The 20,026-nt window shown below is 41.3% G+C and overlaps 1 protein-coding gene and 1 long non-coding RNA gene across 4 annotated transcripts in view; one reads left to right on the top strand and one right to left on the bottom strand.

The window, feature by feature from the left end:
- The window catches only part of ptprn2 (protein tyrosine phosphatase receptor type N2), a 216,205-nt gene that overhangs the window by 11,552 nt on the left and 184,627 nt on the right, over nucleotides 1-20,026 (top strand). For all 3 annotated transcript variants that reach the window (XM_086306435.1, XM_086306434.1, XM_086306433.1), the window contains exons 2-3: nucleotides 6,915-6,965; nucleotides 16,542-16,655. In XM_086306435.1, coding sequence (XP_086162561.1) covers nucleotides 6,915-6,965; nucleotides 16,542-16,655 — 165 coding nt within the window. The remainder of the gene's footprint in view (nucleotides 1-6,914; nucleotides 6,966-16,541; nucleotides 16,656-20,026) is intronic.
- On the bottom strand, nucleotides 906-19,959 carry LOC147322089 (uncharacterized). The gene is made up of 3 exons (XR_015131050.1): nucleotides 19,843-19,959; nucleotides 19,548-19,607; nucleotides 906-1,322 (listed from the first exon to the last, which is right to left on the bottom strand). It is a non-coding gene; the product is annotated as an uncharacterized LOC147322089 (long non-coding RNA).

Raw genomic sequence — 20,026 nt, 5'->3', positions numbered from 1 at the left:
TATTTCTGGGTCCTCTGTTGCCGCAGTGATGCTGCCATCTTTAATTCATAGCCGTTGTCTGGGCTGTCGCCTGGAGCTGGCAGCTGAGTGACTGAGAGTGACCTGCCTGCCTGGGAATTCTGAGGGAATTGTGTCTGGTTACACTCCTCTGGATGCCAGGTGGTTTCACATCAGGATCTCTCTTCAGTCAAAGTGACCCCAGAGTCCCCTCACTTTGACCCCCAAGCTCCTAATTCAGGTTAAAAACTTTTAGATTTAGTTTCTGTTAAATGCTTTGAACTAAAGAAAAAGTCCCACAATATCTATATGTGCCATCTTGCTAAAAGGAAATATTTTACCAAAACACAATAAAAAAAAAAGATAATTACGCTACAGGTTAAAAAAGCTACGGCTAAAAGCTAATTAGCTTCGCACAAAATCTGTAAACAAGGGCAAACAGCTAGCTCTGTGTTAACTAAACATGCTAAGCTAAGCTACGCTAAGCTAACTGGCTGCTTCACAAACATTGGGCACACAAGAAAGCTCTCACCTTAGCCTTGAGAAGAAAACTGTTCCTTTAAACATAAAAAGGTTTTTTTTTTTCTCTAATGCAGTGATAGAAGTGAAGCCTCAATGGTAGAATTACTGTATTTTCTTGTGGTGTTAAAGTGAATTATTCATTTTGTCCTTCACCCCAGAGAAAATAGTTTCCTGATGAAATATGGGTGAACAAAATGTCACTGTCTTATTTAAACAACTGTTATAGCAGCGTCCTGCCATGTTCAGATGAAAACGTGTGTGGGGGGGGGGGGGAATGTATAAAAAACATCGAGGATCGTGATAAGGTAACCAGAGCTCAGTTGCTGACACATAGCATGCAGCTTTTGACAAGAACAGACCTTCTGGAGCAGAGAAAAGCTTGGAGCCATCTTTAATTTTAGCAGGAGAGCACCTTAATGACACAAGCTGTTTAAATCTGCGGACATGGTGTCAAGCTGATGCTAATTTGCTTGCAGGTGATGTTCTTCTCTGCTGTCCCCGCTCCAGCCACGCTCCCTTTTCAATTCACTTGCACTTTTATTGCAGTTGTCACCCGCCGCGCTGTTCTAAAATGGCTTTTTTGGCTGACGGTACAGTTGTCTGTGATTTACAAAAAATGAGCCAGGCGTCCTTGGTTGCACCTTATATCTATAATAAAAGATACTTTGGTGGCCCCAGAGAGTGAATGAAATATGCCCTTAACTGCAGCAGGCCTCGGGATTGGCTGTTCTCGCTGCCAGGCTCCCAGCGTTCTCCTTGGCCCCTCAGACATCGCAGATGGTACCCGAGCACCGGCCAACCACCTGTGAGGGAAAGTGGATGATCAGGCCTCTGACTTCTTGTTGAGCTTAGGGTTTTGCCTCATAGGGACATAGTTAATGTTCCGGGCAAGGTCAGCCAATCACAGCCAAACGTTTAGAGACCTAAATGTGCACTGGGATGTGTACTTAATAGCATTATAATGCTCAGGTGGAGATTGACTGTCGGATAATGTGGTTATATTGTTTTCTAATGAGAAACGTATGTAATTGCTTTTCCTCAAACAAGCCTTTCACTCCTCTCTGATTTCACACTCCCAAGGGGAGATACGCACGCTGCTGTGTCCCAACACGCAGGTGGTTTTAGTTATAGGTGAATAGTTTTTTTGCATGTGCCTGTGCTGCTCCTTGTTTACTTACACGGTTGGTGCACTTGCTGCCCTAAATAGCAGTTACTTGTAACAAAGTAGACAGGACACATCCTCGTAAAGTGTTTCTGTGCTGCATGTAGAGGTCTCAGAAAGGGTAATAGATCCCGTCCAAGTTCCCATTGTTGCATGCTTTTCTGAAGGTGTCATTTATGCAAAGTCTGCACAGCATGTTTTAATGTCATTTTGAAAGGCAGACAGAGACAAACAGTGACTGTAGCACATGTAGTTATGCACTTCTGTCTGATACACCTCCTATTTTACCGTCTCTTGAGAATACAGACCTCTAACTACCGCTGCATCTTGTTAAAAAACTGAAGTAACTCCTGTGACCTTCTGGAGTCTCCCTTCATACAGCATTTATAAATTAGGTCACAAAGCATCTATTTTGGGAGCAGAAACTTCTGCATATTTACAGCAGTTGTAGTCGGCTCTTATCTAGTGCAGCTACTAACAATTACTTTCATTATCTTTAAATATTAATATTAGTTTCTAAAGAGTCCTGATTTCTTGGTTTTTTGCATATTTGTCACACTAAATCTTATAAATCATCAACAAAGATAACCTGAGTAATACAAAATGCACCTGATCCTGTGTAAAACCTAAAGCTAATCAAACGTTTGTGGCTGTGAGTCTTTTATATCACTGTTGGGGGGATTGTTTAAAATTCCCCCACATTGGAGGGTTTTGGGTATGAACGGGCTCCAAAGCATCTCAATCAGATATGAGTCTGGACTTCGACTGGGGCGCTCCAAAACCTTAATTTTGATTGAAAACACAATTGCTGGTATGTTTTAGATCATTGTTATAACCGGCATAACTAAGATAAGTGATAACAGTGTGAAAGGTGAGCATATATGACATGTTTTTACTGCATTGCTCACATGGGTCGAAGGAAAAAAGTCACATGCTTAAGTTAAAAATCGTCTAAAAAGCACAAATCATTTCCCTTTAAATCCGTCTGTAACTGCACTTACTTGACTTGAAGAACGGCTACAGATAAGCCATGATTGATCTGTGACGAGGCTGACACGGCCTCAGTACTTAATACGAAACGTAACACTTTTTCATAAAGGTCATTGTGTTTGTGAAATTATCTTGTAGGCCTTGGGTTGAATAAAAGAGCGTGGCTGTTCTTTGTCAGGATGCGTCATCAAGATAAAGCAAGGACTCCTTTTTTTTTCTCCCTCAGCATCGACAAGTCCTTTTTTCTGCCTGGGGTAATCAGCAGCATCCACTGTGATTGCATTTTAATTAAAAGGCGCCATTTTAATCATCTCGCACGGTGTTGGAGAAAGGGGCTGTGCTGTTATCAATTCTATGTCCCTGCCTATCTCACACGCAGACACACACACACATACTGTCTGACTAACTATGCTCGACTGGACGCGTTATTAGTGGAAAGTTGTAATTAATATTGAGAGCTGACAAGGCTTCCCAGAGAACCCCATGAATTAAACAGGGAAGTGATGAGGAAGTAAAGTTGAATGGACTGACACTAATTGCGGAGTGCTGAGATGTGCATGGTCAAGAGGGATTGACTCTTCCAGCTCTAAGTGACTGCTTTATAAGTTTGGTGTAAATTCTTCTTTCACTTACCTTCAAGCTAAATGGGAAAGTCTTGGTAAGTTAAACAAAGTCGTGCGAAAATTAGGGCTGGCAGGTGAATATTGTTTGCACGGTCTATAAAATGTCAGAACTTCATTTTTTCTCAAGCCCAAGGTGACGTCTTAAAATTGTTTCATTTGTGGAAACAACAAACTGACAGGAAGTGATGCCTAATTAGAAAAAGCAAAAATCCTCTCAGTTTAGAAGCTTTAACTGTAATCGTTAATCAACTATCCAAAATGTTTTAGTTAATTTTTTCTGTTGATTGATTAACCAAGAAATTAATTGAACTCTAATTAATGTTCATCATCAGAAAGTCAAATGACTCAGTCGAGAGTGGTAATGGCCCATGCTTCTCCAGCAAGCACTCGGCGACAGTGGGAAAGAAAAACTAAATTTTAAGCTTTTAAGGAAGAAACCACCAGCAGAGCCTGGCTCAGTCATCTGCCCAGACTGGATGGGGGTGAGGGGAGAATAACAACATAAAAGACACCCTGTGGAAGAGAGCTAGAGGTTAATATGGTGATACAACAGGTGCAGGCTACTGACACGATCCAGCACATATTAGCAGGGTGCAACACGCTAGCAGGGAGGGCATACATGGTACTGGAAATTGAACATCCGTGCTGGGTATGGCCTGGAGATCCCAAGGTCAAAATAGGCCACGCCCCATTGGTTGGTTGAGAATGACCGAGCCCAGATGCTGTGGCACTTCCACAGAGGATAGAGCTGGACAAACTGTTGATGGCTAACACAGTGGACATAGCAGTGGGAAGACAGCCATAGCGACAGATGTAGCTAAACCAAGTGATAGCACCGTTAAGAAAAGGAACATGACAACATTCAATATTCATTCACTCACAGTATACATAAAGTTTTGAAATATATCAAAAGATATCAACAGAAAAAACAGTATCAGTATCGGTTCATTTAATTTCTACTCAGTTCAACAAACAGCTGTACAGTACAACACGTGCAGGTGTACGTCAGTCCTGGTCCTCACTCAGGTTGTGTCATTTTGATATATGCTGGGCAGCCAGATAGGCCCCGTGTCCTTCTCCTTGGACTGCTTCTAATTTTGTCATGTTGTTTAGCTCACTGAAATACAGATCTGAATTGGTTGAAGTAAGTGGTCCTCACGTCACTGAGTAATTTACATCTTAAGAGGAAATGCATCTCTGTTTCAACCTCACCTGTCACAGTTTTGTTTCTGTTTGTATCTTCCATTGCCGGTTTATGGTCACTGACCTTATGCCTGGTTAGAATGTTTCTGATTTCTGCCTCTGACAGTCAACGGATTTTCTGCCATTTCATAATCTCTCTAATTTGTTTTGGCTTTTAGTCCATTCTCTCCAGTCTTTCTGATAGATTTCTTCGCATTGTGTGATGATTTGGTTCACTCTGACTTGTGTTTGGTAAGCAGTGCTGTTGTGAGACTTGTTGGGGCGTGTTTGTGTGGACACAGTCTCAACACCAGCTGGCATAAGTGGCTCTTGAGGGATTGAGGGTGTCTTGGGGGGATGGAGCTCCTTTGAATGTTAATTTTGAGCAAGTATCTGCCTAATTCTGCTCGACGGGCATTTGTTGAGTTTTTCTTTGTACATGATAACCAAATCTCCATAAACGTTTCATATATAATAAAGCATGAATGTGAAGAATATGTTTGCAAAGGACAACATTTGTAATCCGATGAGTATTGACCGCCTGCACGATAAAGAGTAACTTGAGCAAAAGTGTAACTGTTTGGGGCTTTTTTAGATTTTTGTTAGCCTCTTTAAATGTATCTGTGTTGATAGTAAGCAATGATTGGAAAGTGTTAGCCTGGATATGATTAGACCCAGTGTTCACTTGCATTTCTGTACAAGTACAAGTACAACCCTGCCATATTAAAATTGATAAAACTGTATGAAGTTTACCATTAACATTCATATGGATTTTTGTTTCAGGCCTCTAGTCTGGATGATTCACTCTACTTGTCACTCTGTTTTTGGTCTCCACCAACTCCACCAAATGTGGAAATATTTGGCTTTTTATCCGTCAGATCCATCAGGGAGCACACAGAAAGTTTATCATCTGTTTATTTTCTGCCGCAAACCTTCTGATATAAGACAGAAACCCAGGTTTTAAACCATGAGCATTAGAGTTGTGGTTTTAGTTATTTGTAAATTGCAAATATAACTGAAAATGACTCTTCCAAAAATATATTGGTGCATATACAGGCATCCTTTAGCCTATAATGTGTCCATTAAAATGAGGTATATACTCGTTATGATGCAGAATAATATTCAGGTACAATGAGTTGGAAAAGCAATTCATGGTCTTGGTTTTAGAGCAGTAAGTTCCTTTTCTTCAGTTTGGGACATTCTGCCTTTTAGTTTTGTTCCAGAGAGCTGAGCGACCTTACAGCTCTGTGTTGATGCCCCACTCTACATCGTTAAATAGCAATTTTGCTGACACATTGAAGCCATTACCTTGCAAAAGAGTAATTTCATAAAATGTGCCCTCGACTCCTAAACAAAATGGCTGCGCACTGTGCCTGTAAGTTCCAGTTCCCACGCAGATTAGCCTTTAATAATGCAACAGAATAATGACCTGCACGTCCAACTGGGAGAGAAGAAACTTGAACAAACTTTGGATAAGTAAAGCCTGAAAAGTTCCTCTCTCTTCCACACCTGTCCTTATTATCTGCCCTTTCTGTGCCAATTGATTATCCGACATCCCGCAACTATCTCTTCTCGTTATTAAAGAAGTCTGACAGACACCTCTCCTCCTACTCAGCCTGTTCTTCATTCACGGTCACAAGCTGCTCGTTGCTGTCCATCGAGGCCACCGGGCCAAGAGGGTGCATCCAATTCCGTCACTCTGCATGATGAGTGGAGGGAGGGGAAAAACAAAGATAAAAGAGTTGGAGAAACAGGACTGAGGCTCAGCCTAGTTGTTTGCAGACTCTCTGTGTGTTACCAGCACTGCAAACGCCATGAAGTGGTGTATCATGAGCTCAATGAACTAGCCTAAATCTTGTGCTCGGTGTAGTTAATTTTGATCCTGAATGTGCGAACACCTCCTCCGTACAAGACAGAAAATTACACTTTTTTTTATTTTGTTTTTTTTTTGTTTTTTTTCACGCCTCAGCCTTTTCCTGGAAATGTGTAAATGTAGAGGATCACCTGTGCAGATCGGCGAGCAGAACAATCAGTCCTCTGTTCGCCGCAACTCCCACATGAGAGAGATATGAACACAGGGAACAGCTACTCATAATGCTTCTGCCATCTGTTCATTTATTAGTCTGGAAGCATTAAAGCTCATTAATATTCATGCAACATTCATAAATGGAAGCGCTGCCCATGGATTTGGGGTGTCAGTGTCAGAGACAGGATAGGGGAAGTCACACTAATTGATGATTGATGGCTCTGCCATTAGCGGCAAAGCCTAGGGCTAGAGTTAATGTAGTCCTAAGCTGCACTTTTATAGCTCTGCCACATATTTAGAAAATGTAGCTAATTTGGCATTGCATTTTCTCCGCAGCAAAGACAAACACTTTAACGACTTGAGCTGCTTTCATTTCTTGTCTCCTCTTTGTTTCACCTTCTCTGACCTCCAGGTTGCCTGTTTGAAGATGAGCTCTGTACACCCTATGAGTTCTGCGTCAACGGTAAGTCCACCTTCATGTACACATACCTCTTTTTATCATATACAGGACACTTGAAAAGTTTTATCAAGTTTATCCAAAATGAAGTCCTTAGTCCAGTCACACAGGCATAAAGACTCGCTGGAGACTACCAACTGCTAAGGAAAGTTGTGTATTACCCAACATGTTGGGAAGTGGTTGGTGGAGACTTGCTGTGGTGACGTGCAGTTTGCATGGAAGATGCTCACTTGTCAAGAGTGCTTGCAAACTGGTTAGTAAAACTGTGAAGAAAGCAATACAAACTGGAATCAGAGGCCGTCAAAGTAAAGGTTGCACCTTTTGAAACATGTTGGTTCAAGCAAAAAAGCAATACGGGTAACTTTACTTTAAAGGCAAATGCTCTCTTAGTGAGCAGTTGGCAAATGTTTGCAGACAAGTTGGCATCTTCCATGCAAAGTGTGGAACGCAATCACAAAGAGGGTTTTGATGCAGCATCCACTTTGCGACCAATTTAACCCGGCATTCAGTGAGGAAATAGACATTTCATCCCTAATGACTGGAGGTTGCCAGAGGGTTGCCAACCAGTCTATAGGCCTATATGACTGAGACTGTAATTATCATTAAAAATGACCATAAAGCTCTGAAACCAATCATTAAAAAAGGTCTTTAAAAAAATGCTCATTTGGGTTTCTCACATCTAATCAAACAAATTGTGGGAGGGAGGCGTGGTTGCAGACAGAACAGACACCTCAATAATCGGCTGGATATTTATCTTTTTATTGGTTTTTGGTAATGTCACTTTAGGTTGGTTGTGGGAGATTCGATATACAAAAGGTCAACAAATAGTCATAGCTCACTAAACTTTGTTTTAAACTGTGTGTGAGAAATTATTTTGACTTTTATATCACAGCTTTTCCTCCATGATTTCTCTTTACGCCTAATTTTTTCTTTACAGGGAATGAGTACCAGAAAACAAAGGTCTGGTCACTTGATCATAACTGAATCACGAACAAAAATAATACTCTGGTATTCTGATGTGTTTCGGCTTTCCTTATTAAAAGCAGCTTTCTCTAGGCAAGCATGCTCCATATGAAGCTAGTACAGTATTGTGCGTGTCTGTGTTGCAAATTGGACTCTGTTTCAGAGGAGGAGGAAGGAATTCAGACCCCTGGTTTCTTATAATATTAGCTGGTTGTCTGTGGTACACAATATTATAGGAAATGCAGTCTGCTAACTATAAAGCTCTCAGTACGACGGTGCTGTATCTACACCAATTAGCTGCAACAATAAAATCCAACACTGTAGTTTCCTTCATAAACCAAAACAGAATTGGCCTGTAGACATGGACGCTTGCTCTCTTGGGGGTGGCCCGGGGTGTTGGACACACTGACACTGGCCGTGAATCCCTTGGGTCATGAAAATCCTGATGGAGTGGAGCCTCCATGAGTCAAACTTGTGCCAGCAAATCCTCGTATGGCGATCGCATTGGGATGCCGGGTCAATGCCTTACACTCTTTACTGTGGTAAAATGTCAATTTATCTGCTTGCAATGCAATGTTTAAGTTACTGGTATCTGTCAGCATAACATTGACGTGAATGTCCACATCCAAGATATTCAAGCGAAACGTCGCATGGGAACAAAATGCTATTGGGTCCACCTGTCAGCTGTTTTAATGTTGGTGCTGATCATGAAACTGGAGTTGTGCACCAAGTGAAATTTTGGAGTCATTGCTGTAAGTGCTTGTGTTTTAAATTTTGTAAATGTGAGGTTCACCAAAGTGGAGTTAAAGTCTCAACATCTCCGAACCTGCAGATAAAGCCTTAAGCTATTTTTAATCGCTCACAGATTTATATATAGATAGATGGAGACTGAAGGTCCCGCTCACAGCATTCTTCTTAGTTTAGACATACAGCATGAGTCATACTTAAGAAAAGCTTCAAAATTGAATGTGAGTCAGGCTGCAACAATAATACCACACAATATAAACACACAGAAGCTCTCTGATCTCATTCATCTAATGATTGATGCCGGCGTCTTGCTTTCCCCCCTTTCGATTCCGAGGTTTCTCCAAACCACACATGATCTCGACCTCATCTGCAAACCTTCTCGCCATGGAGCACGGACCTATCTGTCTCAGTGGTTGCCATGACAATGCATCACCGGATGAACAGAGGGGAAATGTCATAGCTTTTCACTGTGAGGCATTCAGGCGGCTCACGCAGCGGGCTGTAATTTTAAAGGGGATTGATAGCGTGTCGATATTGAGGATCGTCTCCGCGGAAAGTCGTCGGGAAAGGTTAATGTATTCAACACAGCAGCAGCAGGAAGTCAGGGAAGGGTCAAACGTGTATGGAGCGGTTTCATGTCCACGTGTTTGTTTTTGTCCTTGCAGGCATAATGATTAAATGCCTGTGCTTTGAGCCTGTTTGTTTGTCTGCACCTTTCAATTACTTTCTGCAGACTCATCCTGAAATCTGTATCACAAACAAGATGAAGGCAACGAGAGAAAGACGAGCACTTTCTCAGGCAGCAGAATTATATGCAAAACATGAACTACAGCTAACAGAACACAAAGTATCAAACTGACTATTAATATGCTAATAAGAGGAAGAGGATGAGAATGACCCGAGTTAACATTCGATTTTGAACTTTGTGTATGTCCTCAGATTTTTGTAAACATGATTACGAAGCCAGCGTGCATCATAGATAACTCGTGCATGATCTGATTACATTTTGAAAAAACCTTCCTGCATAGTTTTGCATACTGTTTAAGGAACACTGATTTGAAACTGATGCCAAAACTCCTTCACACTTGAAGCTACCAAGAACAAAATGATACCAAATAATTTAGCATGGAAAACAACTGAATTTACAGTTTACTTGTAACGAAGCTGATTTTTTTTGCCTGTGAACAACGTCCTATAAGAGTGATACTGTACATGGGAACTATTGCATATTGACAGTAAACAATCTGATTAATGACAATAAACCACTAGTACTGTAAAGTCACAATATGTGGTCTTTTATCGCGGTAATAAATGGACTGGTAGTTTTTTCTACTCTGTTTGAGTACTCAAACTGCTTTCTTACTACAAGTCTAATTCACCAATTCACACATACATTCATGCAAGCTCTTTTTTCTAGTATTAAGTGCTTTTAATCTAACTTTGACTATGCATCAGTTACAACACCGGTTTCAATGTCTGGCCCAAGAATACTTTGACATGCTGGCTCGAGGAGCTAGAACACCCTACCTCCATATCCACAGCTGGCCCTCAAAAATGGACATCATGCTGTGACATAACACCTCTTGTTTAAGTAAAGAATGACTTTTAATGCTTTGATACACAGGTCAGGACACTTTATTGGGCCTGCGACTAATTGCTGTTGTCATTATTGATTACTGAGACATTTTCCAGCCCAGTGAGTCATCCAGTGGCTGGTTTTATCCAAGTAACAGATAAAATGCATCCTAATTGTTTTTGCTTTACTTTTCTGTCAGCTAACTAATCAATTAATCAACTGGTTTTTGCACTCTGTGGCAACACTACAAGGGTTCAAAATTAATAATTGTGGCTGCAGTAACCACATACCTGGAGAACAGAGACGTATCATTACAGATTTGTTCAACATTTTACAAAGATGAGACCATTGATGCCACTCATGCCTGCACTATAAATATCAAGCAACAACTAGCATCTATAGTTAGCTTACTTTAACACAAAACTACACCTAAAATGCCACATAATTGGGTGGGTGTCTGTGATCTCATGCCTCCGGCAATGACCCTCGCAGAACTCCACACTGCTTAAAAGCAGAATCTGCAAAAGATCTTTTATTTTGAAAATCCACCACCAGTTTCTCTAGGGTGCTCCTGTTTTTGACTTCCTGCTCTCGTCATCAGTCCCATCTACGCTAACATGGCTTCCATAAAAAACAAAACAAAACATGACTTTATTTAATACAATGTTAAACTGATGGCTACTACTGCTTCAATCTTCGAGGCCATGAATACCCGAAATCTTTAAAGGGTTGGAAATACTAGTTGGCTGATTGTGTTGACTCTGCACTGAAGTGAAAAAAAAAACTAGATAAAGTTATTTCTAGAAATGCTGAAACACTGTTCTGAGATGTGTGTGTGTGTGTGTGTGTGTGTGTGTGTGTGTGTGTGTGTGTGTGTGTGTGTGTGTGTGTGTGTGTGTGTGTGTGTGTTTTAAAGGGTTGGGATTATCTTCTATTGAGAGGGAGTGGGTAGACTTTGGAAGTTAGCACAAATTGGGAGACCTCCTCCTTGATTTCCATATTAACCCAGTTTCAGAGGAAATGGGGAAAAAGCAGAGAGTACAGAAAATAATATATTAAAAAAAAACCCTTTAATTACACGGCCTGCTTTGCTAAAAGGAAGAAAAATAGAAAAAAAACTGCTGACACCTTCACAATAAAATACCCCGAGGTAGACAAGAGTGTCTTAGTGTGGATACATAAGAACATGAAGACTCATGAAGAATGTAATATGATCCTTGAGGCACCTCGAGGCAGGAACATCTAAATATGTTTTTGAGTACTTTGGCAGGTGTTCGTGTGTTTGTTTGTATGGAAGTGGACAGATTTGTGACCGGATACGCAAAATTTACCAGGCGTGTGAGTTCAAAATGAAGACCAAATTCAGCCCACGGGTACCGAGTACTCATCTTATCACGTAACAGTTTAGTAATAAACTGGGTACTCACAGGCTAGAGCGTCAGCATGTAGCCGGTGTGATCCCCATGCAAGATTGGCCTCTAGTCGTATTTTCATTTTAGCTTTTATTTATTTATTTTGCCGTGCTCACAGAATCCGTCTCCAACCGAAATGCAATTACTGCGCTGTGCTTGTTCACTGTAGGAAAATATATACAGGCAAAAAAGACTAATGTTAGATTAATGTTGTACCTAATATGCAAGTAATGAAACATTATTTAGTTGCCTCATCGGCACACTCAGTCTTGCTCTGTCATTCTCCATTGGACTCCTGATGAGCAGCATCTACTGCACAGACACATGATGTGTGGGAGTAACTAGGTCTGCCACATCAACTCTTCCTCAGGTCCCCGAAGGAGTAACCTGGTTTATTCTGGGCTGGGCCAACCGTTCTTCACCCGGCTTGTTGCCATGCAGGGTGGCTGAGGGCAGGGAAGGGTTGCATCATTTTATATGTGACTGACTATCGTTTTCAGTGCTTATGAAAACACATTCTTATTTTTGCACTCAAAAGCATGAAAACAGCTCTTTACTAATCAATCTCTATTCATCACGAACATAAGACCCAAAATTTACCGCATCCATAGCAACATATTCACCCCCTTTTAAGCCAAACCTAAACCACTGGTGCAAATGATTGTCTAAACGTTTCAGCTACGCTTTCTTTGATCACACTGAGCTTTAGCATGACAATATTTTATAATTTAACATTAATTTGTCAGCTAAAATCACAATTAACTGCTTCCTTGCAGATTTTATTAACTGTAGCTAGCGAGAATGAGCTAATATGTGATGAGACTTTAATTTTTTTTTAATTGTTTGTAAAAATATGATATAATAAAAGACTGCGACAGGTATCAGCATGCTCACTAGCTAATCTTCCCGTCTTTTTTGATTTTGATTTTGAACAAAGATGCTTCATGAACTGTAGATTAGGTAGATCATTTAATATCCTTACACATACCATCTGACTTCCTGCCGTCATGTCTCATTTTTAATGCAATGCTTCAAATCTTTACCCTCGTCTTCAGGGAATGCTTTTCTAGACGTTGTTCTAAAAGCATATATGATTACCCGGGAAATGCATTTTAATTTGATGCAGCTCTCCAAAGTCTGTGGCTTACTGCTATCACAAGCTAGGCTAAAGTACAGCGGATAAGTGCTACATGTTTCCCTCGGGGCACACTATTAAACACTTAACCAACAGTGTGGTATCGATTGGCGGTTATCTTTCCTCCACTCGGGCCAATATTGTCTGAAACATCCAGACTTTATTTCAGATTTAAGCTATTTAGGTGATGCTTCTATTGATCAGCAACAAGTGCAACTGCAGCATAAACACCTTAAGTAACCACTACAAAATCCATCATATCAAAACAATACAAAAAAAAATCTGCAAGGACAGAGAAAGAGCGCCAGAGCTCAGGAGGCAAATCCAGGAATAATCATGTATGAAGTGCAGAGTAAAGTAACTGTAAGTATCAAAAGATGCTACAGCGGGTTTAACAAAAGACGCGAGCTCTTCAGGGGAAGGAAAAATGTAATAATAGAGATGATTTATGCCCCACAGCCATATTCAACAGGCGGTATGTTTTGATCTGAAAGTCTGATTTATCTTTATTCATTTCTGTATTTCCATGTGCATTACAGAGCATGCATAAATATAATTATCATTTCAAAGCCACAACTGCCACACAGGAAGCCCAGAATAACCTGTAAACACTTCATTAATCATTTCCTGATCACTTTAGCTTTTGTTCCCATACATTGTTCCTTATTTGCAGACTACATCTGGCCGGACTCGGTGCGTTGATCTGAGTCTATTTATTTTCATAACATGAGTTGCGGCGCTAATACACCTGTTCCAATAAATCTTAATTTGTCTCCTGGGTCCGTCTGCCTCATCTTCTGAATGTAGTCTTTTGGAAATGCTTTGCTGACTGTCAGCTTTAGTGTTTCCTCATGTTATCCAAGAGCATTAGCTTTCACAGTTTAAATAGCTTTAGCAGCAGCCGGGCGTCTCTCTGTCTGTCACAGCGAGAGGAGAGACGTGCCTGGATTTAGAGCGCTTTACCTTTTTCAGCTGAAAATCTTCTTTATTCCTGCCAACGTGCTGCTTATCCAGTCACAGCTTCTCTTGAACATCACTGATTTATGGGATGGTGCATTTGAGGGCTGATCAATTGATTGATTCTGTGACCTACTTTATGTATTATGGATTGGACTTGATTGAGCTTTAATTGCGCTGCAGTCTTGCCACTGCAAGACAGCACATACTGATGTATCGTCAGCTTAATGCTCCCTTAAGCCTCGCAGGAGATGATCAGAAAATCACTGCAAATAGACTTCAGCTGGACGGTTCGGACATTCATAGATCTGTTCCACTCATAGTGACATATTTTAGGAAAATTATTTTGCCGTTTGACTGATTCCCACGTGTCAACCCTCTGCATACCAAACACATGCTGGGAACCTCCAGGCCTGGAATTAAAATGTTGTTTTTATCTGTCAAAAAAATAGAAGGAAAGAAAAATGTGTTTTCCTCCAAGCTGTCAGCTACAATAACCATTCCTGCTTGTTTTGATCTCCTCAATATTGTAAATATACTCACTAAAGTGACAGGATAATGCTTTGTGATTCATTGTGCATGTGGCTCTGAATGGCTCGGCACCACCTCGATAGACCAGTCAACTGTTATATTTGCCAAACAAGGATTTCTTTGTTGTTAAACACCTGACTTCTATATTTAATGCACTAAATCACAGTGTGTGTGTGTGTTTTCATATCTGGTTGCCATCGGGAATGTCCCTGACAACAGAGAAGGAAGTAACATGTGCCATCACTATGGAAACCAGTGAAGGATGCAGAGCATCAAACATTGAACAGTTTTCCGTCACTTGTTATGTCACCAGCCTCCCTTTATTTCTTACATAATAGTCACTGATAGTGTAATAACTTATAAAAATATATCACAAAACACTCTTATTTTGGGATCATATCAACTGCGACACCCGGAAAAAAAAAAGAAGAGGGAATGTTGGCAAAGAGGAAGGAGACAGTTGACGTTCTGTGATGCACACACGTCTGTGATGATCTGAGTCTGTAGGTGGGAAGTTTTCCTCTGCGCCGTTGGAGTTCTCGAAATAACTCCGGAGCGTTGCACCGTGCTGTCTATGCTAATTCACCTCCTCCCACAGGCTTATTCCTGTACAGAGCTGTCATTTAATGATTCACAGGGAAGAGGGGGGGGAAGCTGGAGAGGGACACACCCGCATCTCGTTAAAACTAAGAATTCAATTTAGAGCATCGTTAGACATCACATTATTATCTTTCACGCAGAATCACTGTAGCCAAAAGAAAACTGCTGTTTCCATTTGCAGCCATTTATATTTGGTGGTATGGCTGTGCTGTAGGACACACCCAATCACTATCCACTTGTATATGGAGAAAGACGGAGTTGGGAGAACCGACACAGAATACTAAACATCTGATTAAGCCAGAGAAGGCATGAAAAGAAGTGAAAAGGAGGTTATAGACTGGAGGTGGGTTGTAAAGTGGCTTGCAGTTATGCAGTAACTTCAGACAGGCCCATACAGCTCAAAATATTGAGCCTCATATAAGACTGGATTGCTAATTGGACGTGTAGAACGGTATCAAATGATTGCCCCTGAGCATAACTTATTTACCTGAATTAACATTAAGCTTGATCTCCAAAAGAGATGTTTCACTCTTAATGCAGAGAGACATCCACTGATCATGGTCATTTCGGCTTTTAATGATTTCTTGTGATTTCTTCTGTTTCCTGCGTACAGTAGCTCAATCTTTGTCTCGTCTGACCATATGTGTCCCAGTGTAGGTTACAGGAAATCCAAAATAAATTCAAATTTGTGCACCCAGTTCTTGTTTCTAAAGTCATTAAATGTACAATTATTCCACCCTGGAAAAAGAAAAAGCTAAGGAAACTTCTGACTACCGTCTGTGATTGAAAAATATATCATAAATCGTTTGATTTGCACTTGTCTGTTTTCAGAACCCTAGGCAGAAAGTTGCAGTATGTAGTGGACATCAGTTTTTGCGTATTCTTTGTTTCCCGATGTGTCATTAAATATCACTCATAGCATTGATGTTTGCTGTCATTGTCCGACATCTTGGGGCTAATTAATGGGAAGCTGTGGTGCATGGCCAAGTGCTGATTCACATCATTAAATCACAGCTAATCACAGCGGCATCCCTTACACATACTCTCACGTGGCAGCATAGATGATTGCACACATATGAGTGCACGCTCGTGGAGGAAGTAGCTCAGATTGAAACTGCAGGATTCATCTCCAGAGATCTTCTTAGACTTTCATTTAGTGAGTTTAGCAAACAAGACGCATGGATTTATCTTCCAAGCTGAGAGAAGGTGACAACACGGGTCATTTATATTCTAGGCCTTGCATCTACACACTCCCTCCTGACCCCCGGAGCCTCGGCATCTTTCAGAGGTCTACACCATCCATTGAATTATGGGGCTGATAGGGGCTCTGTAGCGTGGGTTGCCTAGCAACTTGTATTGAGTGAGGCAGGAGGCCTGCTGATAGGGAGATTACTGGGGTTCCCGATAAAGTCCTTCCTGCCATGAACGCCGGCTTATCGTGGTGCTGTCGGAGGAAAAAATGTCAGCTATTAGCTCCCCAAAAACAGGAAATCAGAGGTATGAGGCACGGCAGGTGCCTCACATAAATATAACATTTCACCTTTACATCATCAAAGCCACAAAAAAGGGGCTGTAAAATTGTGGGTGTGCGTTTGTTTCTCACTTTAAGCTGTAAAAAGAAAAAACACTCATGAACCTGTTTTCACCATTTTCCTCTGTAGATGGAGTGTTTGGAAGGTGCCAAGAACTGGCTGGTGCAGACCTGCACACGTATGATATTTCTTCGTCTGCTCTGCAACGTCTCAGGATCCTCCTCCAGAAACTGGCTCACAGAGGTACAAACAGCCTGTCCATCTTTGTCCAACTTTCTTTTTGTCTCTTCGGCATCAGTCGCAGCAAATGCCTGTCAACTGCCATGGTGCAACGCAAGCCAAATAAGCCAAGCTGTCTCTTTGGCTAGGCGCAGCGTACCACCAGAGAGCTAGAACAGGTCATTTGACTCATATCAGGCTATTGTTGTGCCCCCATCGCCTAACTCTGGCAGCCAATCAGACCAGCACGTATGCCGCTCAGACATTTAAAGCTAATTTTGTGGATGAAAGGCTGTGAGGTGTGCAGTGTAATCACTTCAGACAGTGTGTACTGCTCACTCACTGGCAGCTGGCAGTGATTTTTTTTATATATATATTTTTTTCATGGCTATACATCTTCAGAGATATATTACATAAGAACTAACTATATGTGCATCTAATTTAGATGGAAATCAGTAGGAATTGCAAATATCTGTTTCTTGTTTCCTAACATGGAGACATGCCACCATTCCTTTGGATTTTGTATAATCAGTGCATCTAATGTGGGAAAATTGATATTCATGTCTTATACTAGTTGTGGGGAACAAAGTCTTCTCTTGCTGATACAGTGTGAACGCCAGCGCTAATTAGGAAGCATGAATCAGAGGGGAAAAAATAGCTTAAATTCTGTGTACAATGGAAAATATGAAGCAAACGATAGTATTTCATTTCATGGGCCTGTGATTTAATAATTTAATAGCATGTTTCCTGGAAGCAAATATGTAATTTGGTACTCATTATAAGTATAAATGTAGACACAACATGTTCAGGCAGTACGTTCCTAATTAATTACATCCAATTAAATGCCTGAGCGTGTGCACAGCAGGTCAGATGAACATGCAAAAAGAGGAAACATGTCTACAATTCAGCATAGACGGGAACGTTCATTATAAACTCGTTAAAATGAATAGGTACCAAGAAAATACATGTTTGTAACTGCAGCTATGACCCACCAGGGGGCAGTAGACACCTTTAACACAGACCGTGACCGGCCGCTCAGCCCTCCAAGCGTAATTGGCTTTGCAGGCCACTCTGAGCTTAATATCTTTTAACAGGCGTAAACCAGTGTTGAAAATCATTAAGAGTAAGCAGCCGGCCAGAGAAAATCAAAAAAAGAAAGAAAAAAAAGAGGGAGAAAATGGAGTGATGAATATTAAGCTAGGCGAGACCACACATTTATTCTAATTACTGCTTAGAAATAAACAAATGAGAGCGAGGTGGATGAGAAGAGATCCGGTGTGTAAATGTTTTTTTTTTTCTGCTCTGTTTTAAGAGGTGTTTAACTCTTCAGATGGTTTTCATTATGAGACTTCTTCGGTGACCTTGTATTTTAAGACTCCCGACACCACAAACATGACATCATCACTTTGAAACATGCTCGCCCATTCTGTCTCGTAGAATTACATCCACAGACACGAAGCATTATCTTCGGATGAGTCCACAATGCACTGTTAATGCTCGGTGGCACGTTATTCTTATCAGCTCAACAGCTATTGAAGTGTCATCTTTGAGACATCGGGGACCCTTTTTGAGGCTAGACGGGGTTATAGAGACCATTGTACTGTAACCCAAATTGAAGAGATGAAGGGGAGGAAAAAAAACATCAATGGAATCGATTTACAATCCTCTTTATCTTGCAGGTAGAAATCACACAATCTCTGCTCAATGCACAACACCAATGTCATTCAGATCAATAGGAACTGACCCTTGTACAAAAGGGCTTGGGTTGTCTGGATGTGCCCCCATTGGCAGAGCACATTGTCTGGTATTAAATTTTCACCACAATACCTCTTGAATGCAAGACGCTGTCATCCAGCTGCAAATGACTTTTATATTACACGTCATCTAAAGCTTAGTTAGTATTCACCGTGCACAGCTGCAGTCTTCCTACACATTTCATATAGCTAGACTGCTGTCAAACAGCTTTGGGATCATTACGGCTCTGCTAAATATGTGTGCTGCTGTAGCCTTGGATTGTGTGACTATACACACAGGAGCTAATTCAGTTACTGCAGCGATTTGAATTTGATGTTCAATATATTCAAATGATGAAGTATTTAATTGACCGTTCTCTAAAGCCCTCACTGGAACAGCAATTTTCCAATCACAGCAGTGCTTTCCCTACTTTGTGGAGGGCAGTGGGTTCTCCTGTGTTTTTTGTGTCATGTTATATTCTGTCCTCTCCTCTGGTCTCTGTTTCACCGGGTGATGGGAGTGGCTAACAAAGCAGATGAACTGAAGGTAAGGTCACAGAGAGAGTTCTCCCAGGAGAAGTTAAGAGAAATAAATTAGCAAAATTAGGTGCATCGGACAACTTCTAGAACTCAACCCATAAACTTGACCACTATCTCTTTTGTGGTCGTCTGCTTTTGATGCCTGATTTATGCCACTGCAGATGTGTCCTGTCGTTTACAAAGGTATTTGTCTGCGGAGAGTCTACAGAGAGGAGTTTTCAACCACTGCAGACAGATAGGCAGTCCAAAACTGCCCATCTATCTGCCCACGCGCTACCATCACTGGACCATAATTTCCCCATTAACCGCTACACTGCTCGCAGTGCTTCTGCCCTCGCCACATATACTGCTTTTGTAATCCACATCTCCTCCAATGCTGAAATTTCAGTTATATTTTGGAAAGGAGGAAGACGTTGTAGAGAGCCAAATCTGGGCAGTAGAGCAGATGGTGGGTGATGACTGTGTTGCTGTGGCCAGAAAAACTCATGCCTTTTAACTATGCTGTGAGCGGGCGCACAAATGCGTCGAAGTTCAGGTCGTTTGTACTCAGATGTTTTGAGATGTCCACATTGCCAGTGTAATGGTGGGGGAATCCATTTAATCTGGGAAAAACAACAAGCAATCTCCTGGTTGTGCTCCTTACCTGATGCTCATTCTTCATGACTTCTGTTTGCTTTCTGTCCCAAGGCCCAGCTATCATCACCTACGATAATCCGTGGCATAAAACATGGGTTAGTTTAACATAAAAGTTGATACAAGTTTGTAGGCCATGGTATTATGAATACGCGCACATGTGCAAGTGAGGCCAAAACTGGACCAAGGAGCTAGCTAAAGAACAAAGGAGGAGTTCTCCAAGGAGCACAGGACCTTGAAGGGCAGAGAAGGTTTTGCTTTGTTATTAAAGGTGCTGTTACAAAAATTTTGACTGCAACTCATACCTGGGTCTTTTAAACAATCTCTGCCTGAGTCTACCGAAATTCCTGAAGATGCTAGAAGCTCAGTGTCGATAGCGAGCTACTAGCCCTGGCTAGAGCGAGTGTAGCTCTACGTTTACCTCATTCATTTACAGACATAGCAACCGTAGCTATGGAGGAGGAGGGACTTAGCAAGCAGTTGTGCTCC

This window comes from Aulonocara sp. 'chitande type north' Nkhata Bay, linkage group LG9, assembly GCF_057382095.1.
Source record: "Aulonocara sp. 'chitande type north' Nkhata Bay isolate Kocher_YH1m ecotype deep benthic linkage group LG9, A_spYH_male_GT1.1, whole genome shotgun sequence".
NCBI lineage: Eukaryota > Metazoa > Chordata > Actinopteri > Cichliformes > Cichlidae > Aulonocara > Aulonocara sp. 'chitande type north' Nkhata Bay.
Note: the sequence above shows the minus strand (reverse complement) of the source record. Positions and strands in the feature narration are given on the sequence as shown.